At 33.5% G+C, this 9,841-nt stretch overlaps 1 protein-coding gene across 2 annotated transcripts; it reads left to right on the top strand.

The window, feature by feature from the left end:
• The first annotated feature begins 768 nt into the window (after positions 1 to 768).
• On the top strand, positions 769 to 5,710 carry LOC120281418 (zinc finger protein CONSTANS-LIKE 5-like). 2 transcript variants are annotated; one of them, XM_039288261.1, is made up of 4 exons: positions 769 to 1,077; positions 2,610 to 3,110; positions 3,817 to 3,978; positions 5,250 to 5,710. In XM_039288261.1, the coding sequence occupies exons 1-4, from the start codon at positions 922 to 924 to the stop codon at positions 5,343 to 5,345; spliced, it is 915 nt and encodes a 304-aa protein (XP_039144195.1). In that variant the 5' UTR covers positions 769 to 921; the 3' UTR covers positions 5,346 to 5,710. The 2 variants fall into 2 exon arrangements, with proteins under 2 accessions (XP_039144195.1, XP_039144196.1); XM_039288262.1 differs by lacking the exon at positions 769 to 1,077 and adding an exon at positions 2,354 to 2,470.
• Positions 5,711 to 9,841: the final 4,131 nt, after the last annotated feature.

Raw genomic sequence — 9,841 nt, forward strand, 5'->3', positions numbered from 1 at the left:
ACATCTATTATTCAATATTTTGCAAACATTATTTTAAAACGAAAGACCGATGGGATTTTTGTGATGGGTAGAAACTCGAGTTTTTTTAATCAAGTGATCTCGAGTTATTGTTAAGGGTGTATATATATATATATATATATATAAACATTTATTAGGAGCAAGGTTTTTTTTTTAATTATTTTTTTTTACAAAGACCATAAACATTACCTTATAACAGATTTGTCAAAAAATATATTTGTACAATAGTACATCAATTATGCTAGCTTATTGACACTCTAGAAATTTATAAAATTGGCCCGATATCATATGAAGTGATTAGAGTCATATCATGTGCATAATTAAAACAAGTTCAAAAACCAAAATGAGTTAATAAATTTCCCTTTCTATACAACTTTGGATAAGAGAAAAATGATATCCTCCATTGGGAAAGTAATGAATAGTGAATAAATAATACTGTTATGGTATTTTTACAATATTGCATGATATTGCAACAGTACTACCCACCTTAGGTCTGGTTGTTCATCAATTAAGTACCAATCTGCTGCAGTAGACGGTGGTTGTTTGATTTATTTTTTAAAAAAATCAATTACTAAAAATTAAAAAAATATAATAATAATAATAATAATAATAATAATAATAATAAAAAGAAAGATAGAAAGAAAAAAAAACAAATAGGTGGGATTTGTCCTGTTTGGCTCGCTCTCTTTCTCTACATGCAATCTATATATATATATATATATATATATATAACTCTGAAGGTCACACATCTGTTATTCATTTGCTCTCTTTCTCACATCTTCACATCTCTCAACCATTCCATCCATGCTCTCTTCCAAACACTGACACTTGTCTTCGTCTTCAGTAGCCACAACCCACAAGAGAGAGAGAGAGAGAGAGAGAGAGAGAGAGAGACAGAGAGCCATGTACGCAGAGCCAGGGCTGGTGCTGTCGTTTTCTCAAGAATCAGCATACGTTGGCGTGGATCACCACCATCTCCATCTCCATCTCAACGCCGAGGAGCTGCACCGACGTTTCCTCAGTGATTTATCAACTGTTGCTGCTCCTGCTCCATATATGGTATAAGAATCACCTCTTTCTTACAAACCAAAAAAAGGAAAAAAAGGGAATAAATTGACAAATGAAAAGGATTTTATTTTATTCTTATTGGTTTCTTCATGCGATTGGTTTTATTATTATTATTATATGTGAAAAATCGTGTTTTGGTGGTAAAATGAACAGTTTTTCTCAGTTCTATAGAAGAATCATTGATCAGTCATTTTTCTGATGGTGGTAATTTGCTGGTGCTGTTGGATTTTAACAAAATGCGCACTTTTTTTATGTGTTTTTTTTATTAGGGGTTTGCTGGATGGGGCTTCAATTTTGTGCCCCAATTTACTGATAATCTCTGGATTTTGTTTCACAGGTTGAATTTGGGGCTTATGTGATTATTTGAGATTTTATGGAAATCTGCAAGTTTATTGTGTAAATTAATGAATAAACAAAAATCTAAATATTATGGTGGTTAACAGAGATTATTGGATGATCAGGACTTAATTTATTGATTGTGAATTACTTCCTCTGAACAACCATAGTTTAAAAGTGCACAAATCTCAAAAAAGTGGATAAGCACCTCCAGTTGTGTATCATTTTGATAAAACAACTGGCTAAAAAAATTCTCAGTCTTTGTGAAGTACAAGAGCAATGCTTTATTGGTATCCTGAGAACAATGCTGGCTTAAATCACAAGGAAGAGAACAGAGTTTGTAAGTTGTTCGAAGTGATGAGTTCCTTGAACTTGCAAGACTAATAGTGGTGTTTGACACTAAGGGAAGAAAAAGTTACTCATATTTGTGTTGTAATAGTAAAGAGAAATGAAGAGAAACTTGGTGTTAGATGGAACCATTGAGGAAAGATTACTGACGCTCTTGGATTCAGGAAATGAAACTGTTCCATTGAGTCGAACAAGTAATTTATATACCTCTGCCTCAGATGCCATCATGATCTATTGTGAAGTCCTTTGCTCCTCTTATTCTCATTTGCTAGGCAGAAATGAACATATTTATGTGCAGAACTCACTAAAACAAACATAACAGAGCCTATTTTAGCACACTGGATTAGAAATGGGAACTTCTACTTCGAAACTATGTTTTCTTTAACACTGAACTGATTATTGGGAGTCAAGCATCCAATGGATGTTGATTAGCAATTATGTCATTTGGGCGTTTGTGATTTGTGTCAGAAATATGTGGCCCCAATGATCAACTTGGTGATTGGATTTTATTTCCTCTTGTATGCCACCTTGCTCATATATACATGTATGGTGTCTTGAGCTTCTAACTTGTTCTTATCTACTATTCAATAGTTACACTACTAGTTATGATTTTAATAGAAATCTAGTATTAGAGTTCACTTTGACAACACAATCTCTGTGACATTTTTTATCAGTATTTATGTTTTTTCTTAGCAAAAAAGTAAGGATAGATTGATATTGTTTTTACCTTTTCAAAGGCTCTATATACAATATATAAAGCATGTGAATTATGTGCGCTAACAAACAACAGATTCTCTTTTTTATTCATGTATCACTTGAATACCTTGTTTTCTTTGTAGGGAAATCTAGGCCAAGCTACTGTGTCAGAGTATGATCTTGGAGGAGAAGGAGATCTGTTCAAGGCTCCAGAACCAATTATTGAGGACCAAGTTCTTTCACTTGATCCCCTGACAGCTGCAATTTCTATTATTGCTGGAAATGAAGATGTCATCACCACAGAAACCATAGAAAGTGCAGAGATGCACTCCATGCAACAAGGAGATCTACTTAGTGATGTCTTCTATGGTTGCAAGGACTTCCTGGCAAAGGCTGCAATTGAAAATTTTGTTTCTGAGGTGCCTAACTTTGCCATGCCCTCTTTGCCAAGTGAGAAAACACAGGTTTTTGGTGGAGATGGTGCACCTCAGGAGATACCACTGCAGAAAAGTGTTAGTTCTGGATCTCTTATTAGCTCAGGGGAGAGGATCAATAGTTGTCATATCCGACCAAATTTTCTTGATTTTCAAGAATTAGATCTTGGAGTTGCGTTGAGAAGAGCATACAGTGAAGGAGACATTCAGGTCATAAATAATACATGTTTTTGCTTCTGTTTCTAATTTTACTTGTTATCCTTCTCTTGCTAATTATTTAGTGTTGATAATAGTTTGGGTGAGGAAGTATATAATCGATGAAAGAGGCGGTACTTTACCTAAGTTTTGTCTTCTTGATTTGAAGGCACAATAGAAGGGAGTTTTGGATTAGTTACAACAAGTTCAGTAGCAGATTCAATATGCTCCCCAGTCAATCTGCTCAAGCTGTTAGTAATTTTGAATATCAGTGGTTTTGTGTGCTAAAAATTAGCTCAGTTCACAAAGTTAGTTTAATATGTCAAGTCACTCGTAATTTTTACTCAAAGATTTAAAGGATATGTCTACTTTCGGTATAGTTGCACACTGCCTTTTAACTATGGTCTCTTTGAGCAAAAATTTTAAAATTTTTAAAGTTGAACTTTGTCTTCGCTGTATAATCAGTCCTAACTTCAGGAGATCAGCTTATAAGATAATATAGTCTTGTTTGGGTGAAGTCTAATGGTATTACTACATGTATCCACTCTAAACTTTCCTCCAATTATCTGAAGGAAAAATTTTTAAGATCAATTTCAAGGTTTCTTATGTCACAAAGAGATCTTTTGAGGGATGTCGGGTGATTTCAATGATTGTTCAAGGCCATTTATACTGAGTTTTATTTTAATTTAATTTAATTTATTTTATTTCTCATATTTGACAGACTCTTGGAAACAAGAGGCTCAGTTCTGGTGCAACAAGTATTGTCCATTATTCATTAACCATAGGCGATGCCAACTTAAATGACAAGATTGAAGAACGAAGGCAGAAAATATCCAGATATAGGAAGAAGAAGAGCAAGAGAAACTTTGGCAGGAAAATCAAGGTAATGGAAATTATTACTATTATTTTGTAATTCTATTTGTTATGTCATTTATATTTATGCAAATAAAATAGAATGTTTCACCTATGAAGTCACTCTCAGAACCAGAGTAATTTTAATTTCTGCATATTTTGGCTTTGTAAATTTCTTTCAATGCAATAGCCACTGGAAACCGTACCACCAATTGCTTTCGTGAATCAAACTTGAATTTCTTCAACCTGACCAAGGATTTTTCAACTGTCATCTTGTGAGTCCCTGCTTTTACTAGAATGTTTATATTCTTGATATACATCCAAGTTTTTGTTGCAAATCCAACTACTGTATTGGACATTTCCTATAAATTTTAAAAATTAAATGTTTTGTTGCTGTATTTTATTTGAAATTGTTTCCTGACTGAAGGGCCATCCTAACAAATTTTGAAGTCTTTTTCAGTGTTGTATTTATAGGTTGAGCATCTCTGTTGTTCTTCTCAAACTTCAGTGATGATTCAACTTTTTCAAATCTTGATTTGTCTTTTGGCATCTGCACCGATATGGAAGTCTGAATTGATGCCTGTTTAGCCCTTATAAATATTTTATGCAGTCACGAAGGTATGCACATCATCTCATAGCTGATGAATTGTTCTGAGACAGAGGACCACATGATAGCAGACTTATACCCAAATAATGTTTCGATATCAATTTCCTTTGCTTAAGTTTTCTAGGCAACTACTACTCTACCTTGTTGCGGTCATCTTGTATTCACCAGAGTTTATAAGATTTCATTGACTTGAGATGTTCTTCAAGATGATGTCAGCTTCAGGTTTGAACATTTAGGAGTTGTTGATAGTGGAGGATTATAAGATAAAGGCAGCCAATCGCCTTGGGATCATGTTCCTTTGCGTTACTAGTCAAAACTTTGTAGCTTTACAAACAACTTTTGCGACATGAATTTCCTCCGGTTAAACTTGGGTGGCATATTACTTCAAATGTGATTTTTATAGCTGATTTGATGTGAAAGATTAACAAGTTTTATGGAAAATAAACAAGCAAAGTTTGCTCAAATCTCCTTCATTTCATTGTCATTTCCAGTGCCAACCATGATAAAGACTTGTGCTTGGTTAATTCTACCAAATGTTCACTGTTCAATCATCTGCAGCCAACTTATGAATATATGGATGACTTCTTTTGTAATATCTCCTTTCATTATATCGATGCAAATTATCATAGAACTGCAAGAACCTTTTTTTCAGTCTAGAAAGACTCATGAGTGATGTTTGTTTGCATTTCTTGTAGTATGCTTGCAGAAAGGCTTTAGCTGACAGTCAACCTCGGGTGCGCGGACGATTTGCAAAGACAGATGAATGTGATGCCCCAAAGCCACACAAATAAAGGAGTGCAACAGTACATAAAAGTGAGGACCTAGTCAGTGATTTGCTGCATTTCCAGCATTCCGCTGGTGATCTTCCACTTCCAGTCAATGTAAAACTTGAGAGGGTATGTATGCGATCTCGCTGTTGTAAAAATAACTCGAATAAAATGAAATCAGGAAATACATGGCTGGCCCTGTATTTCTTTCTCTCAATTTTGCATCAAACTCAAACAATACTGCAGTTTGCTTATTGGATGATTACATATATGGTATGATGCATAATGCATCTGGCATTAGATCAAGAGGTTGAGATTGTGATTTGGATGTAAGTGAAATGTTTGTAATAATTGGGTGTCCAGGTATATATGATTTCAAGTGTAAAATACATCATCTGTCATGGTTGTGATCTTTTTGATGAAAGTATGGACTATGCAACATGCTTGTCTATGGACTGCATTTAAAGAATTGTGGAAGTGAGTACAAAAAAGGTAATTTGAATGCATATTTTTCTGTTGAGTTTTTTAAAATATGAACCACTTTTAATTATATTTCCAATCTTGAGTTTTTTTATATACATTCAAAGATCTTTGTTCACTAGACTTCAATTCTTGTAGCATTTACCTTCTGCAACTACATATTCACTAACCACATATCCAAAATGGTTCATCACATCTTGCGATAAAATAATTTATGGGGAAAAAAAATCATTTTGTTCTTCAATTTTTTAATATAATATGGGCAAGTAGCAAATCAAATTCTCAAATTCTCAATTTTTAATATAAATATGGACAAGTAGCAAATCAAATTCGAGGGGGAAAATAAAATATCAATAGAACGTTTCCGTCGTAAAGGTGATTCTTTTAACAAATATGCACAAACAAGGGATTTTTTTTAATATTATATATATAATATTTATTTACTGGCATTTTGCTTTTCAAATACATGAATGTACGTGCACATGTGTTCCAACATTGAAAGCACTTTGCTTTTTAAATCCGGAGCGTGCTTAGATGTTAGTTTAATATAAAATAGATCAATTGTGTTTGTCTTAATTATAATTTATTTTTTTAATATTGTATATTTTATACAAAAAAGAGCTCACGAGTGACCTATTTTCTCATATATAACTATAAATTGATCTAAGCTAGATGCGTGTGCAATCACAAGTGACCTATCCGAGCAGGTGTTTAACACCTAAGTTAAGGCCGTAGCTATAAATTGTTCAACTTTTTCACTCTCAAACTTAGCCACATGCTGGGTTTTTGTCAAGCTTTTGGCAAGCGTTCACCCATGTCCTCACGTATGTTATTAAATTGGTTTCAAAGCCAAGCAGTCAACGATTATATGGTGTATTATTTCTTTTATTTTATTTTAAAAACAATATTATATAAATTTGTTGTAAATATTAAATTTATCCAATAATGATCATGCTTAAAAATAATAATAAAAAAACTCATGTCATATTATAAATGGATAAAACAATTACATATATTATAGAAAGATTGCAACAATTACAATATTTAGACTATATATATTAGGACTAACAACTTGGAACAGCTACATTGGGACAATTTCGATGACTATGACATTTATTTTGACATAAACCATAATGCTTTGACTGACCACCTTCATTTATATCCATTTAATAAGATCAGGACATTAACATGGATCATTATAGATGTTCCAGTATCCCTCAGTCAACATGGCCTTAAACTCTTTACAACATACATTAAAAATTATCTCAAGCCTATCAACATTGTCCATGCATTCTTGTCAATGTAGATAAATGTAGTCACATGTTGTAAGAACATGGCGCAAGAAAAATGAAGTGTTTAAAACTCACTGTAATTGCACTATCGCGCTCTTAGGTCTATGCAATAATGGCTAGCCTGCCAGCTATGCCACCGTACTGCGGTAGTACCATTTTGTCGACAATGAAAAAAAAATTCTTCACAATCAAATTTATGGACATAAATGTTGAATGATGCTTGTTGGTTTTCCTTAATTGTCTTCATTATTGCTTCAAAGATTATTTAACCCAATGCAATTTGAGCTTGTGTTTGTACACTTTTCTTTACAAACAACTAAACTACTAGAAAATAAGTTGACTTAACTACAATTGTTATAGGAAGGTTCCTTATCCCCTTCAACACTAAATTAACACATTCAGCAAAGCTGGTAGTCATATGATCATACCTTCGACATTTGTTGTTAAAGACTTAAGTCCATTTCTCCCAAGGTATATTATCTAACCATCTTGTCACTTCTATATCGTAGGATCATAGTAAGTCATATTAGTAGGTAAAATCACAAGTAGTTTTTGAATAATCTACATTAATTACTTTAAGAAAAATAAGTCAATTTTAAAAAATAATAACAATATGCGATTAAAATTACCAAAAATTTAAACTTGCCAATAAAAATAGCTATTTGTTGCATTTCTTTGTTTTTTGAAACGGCACATGAAGTTCGCCAAGATATGCCTAATGCAATACACATGATGAGCATGTGGAGGATTCATTCGATGACCAATTGCTCTAGATGCTCCTTTGATAGTCTTGTAACAATTGGATACAAAATATATTCCTTCTCATAATGTCACGTTTATATGTAAATGGCCCAAGAAGAAACACCATGTATCTAATATCTTTCCTTCCATAAAGGTAAATGCAATCGGAAAGATATTTCTGTTACCATTCTGTTGGATTGCCATCAGCGAAAGTCCCTTTATATTTTCTATAAAGGTGTGTGATGTCTATCTACACTATCAGTTTATAGTATCTGAAAGCCTCCACGCATGAGGGAAGCTCCAAAAAAGTCTATGGAAGACACAAGTATCATATACCAGGTAACTTCCATCATATACCAGCTGAGTCTGGAGATTAATTATTATCCTAATGGCAAACTACTGTAATGATTATAGCCATTTTGGTAACTTGTATGACTTATCTCAGTTGTTGAATACAACTTCAACTACTATGTGCTTAGCAATCCATACTTTTCTATATGTCACCGTGTACCTATATTGATTATTGTTCTATAGTGTCAAAATAAATACATTAATGGAGGCTACTCTTTGACAAGCGCCTCTATGTGCCAATATATCATGTTTGAATTCATCATCAAATGATCTTCGAAGTTTATTGTTGATGTGCACCTGTGAGGACCGTTGTATTTTGTAATCTCTCAAATTTGCTTCCTTTTGTTATAGAATGCACGAACTCTCCAACTGCATCTATTACTATATGACTTGCATATTATTTAATATCTAGTTAGATTGGACTGGATTGCTTTTCATTCCAACAACTTCTACAAGCAATAATACTTAATCGTTGTTACGCCATCATCTTTATTTTGAAACTGAATACCTATATGCAATTCTCCATCTATCATTGCCCCTCTTAACTTGATTGTGTTTTCGGTTGCATATCCATTCCACGGAATGTTGATGAGTTCAATGGCTGTGAGGTTGTGAAACCAAAACTGTATCGTTGAGCAACCTATGTCCTCCATTCCGTCAAGATTGGTTCAGGTTCACTAACTAACCATGTAGATGAAGTTTTCTCTCATCCCTAATCGTGTGGAATGTTGTCATCTCTGTTGCTTTGTGAAAAGAACCACCGACAGGCATTACAACATCAAGCTCTGTGTATAATTCAAAAAGCTAAATATTAGGAAAAATTTTGCGGCAATCAAACATCATTCGAACATCTCTGTCATTACATAATTTGAATGTTATGATTGTTAGAGAGCCCATATTCTTTAGGCCCATATTTGTTTCAAAACATTCATACTAAAAGTTTAGTACCACATTGCCTAGCTACAAGGAATTCATCTACTTTATATATAGTACTATTCATTATCTTTTTTATATCACCTTGAAAATAACACTTTATCTACCCAAGCTAAATTGACAGAGTTTGAACTTTTTTGTTATATCACCTTGAAAATTAAACAAGGCAAAACTTTCAAGCCATAAGAACTCAATTTTCCAAAGTTCAGGTTAAAACTTTTTGTTATCACCTTAAAACTTGAGGCATAACAACAAGACTTTCCATAATATTTCAACTAGGATAGACTGAACCATGTTTCTTGTTCTATAGAAATTTCTCCAGAAAAGCAACTCCCAAGGAAAAGAAAACAAAAACATAATTTTGATTTTTATCATTCTTTTTCACAACCTTTCCCACTATAGAGTAGAGCTCTGAACCCTCTTCCCCGTCGAAACCTTCTCTCTTGTGTGATGCCCCTTGGGGGGCCGTCGCTCTCCCCTTCTTGTCCAAGAACAAAAGCCGGTGTTTCTTGGGCTAACATGGTTACTTCAGGACCAAAACCAGATGTCTTTGAGACTCCTCCGCACCTTCCAAAAGATCATTTTGAAGAAAATTAAAAAATCTTTCTGAATCCTCTATGACGATTGATCAAGATCTTTGGCTTTGAACTCGATAGTATGCAAACTTCCTTATATGCCAAGTTTCTCAAAAAATCATTACCTCTAGATCAGGCGAAACTCACA

This window comes from Dioscorea cayenensis, chromosome 17 (assembly GCF_009730915.1).
Source record: "Dioscorea cayenensis subsp. rotundata cultivar TDr96_F1 chromosome 17, TDr96_F1_v2_PseudoChromosome.rev07_lg8_w22 25.fasta, whole genome shotgun sequence".
Classification (NCBI taxonomy): domain Eukaryota; kingdom Viridiplantae; phylum Streptophyta; class Magnoliopsida; order Dioscoreales; family Dioscoreaceae; genus Dioscorea; species Dioscorea cayenensis.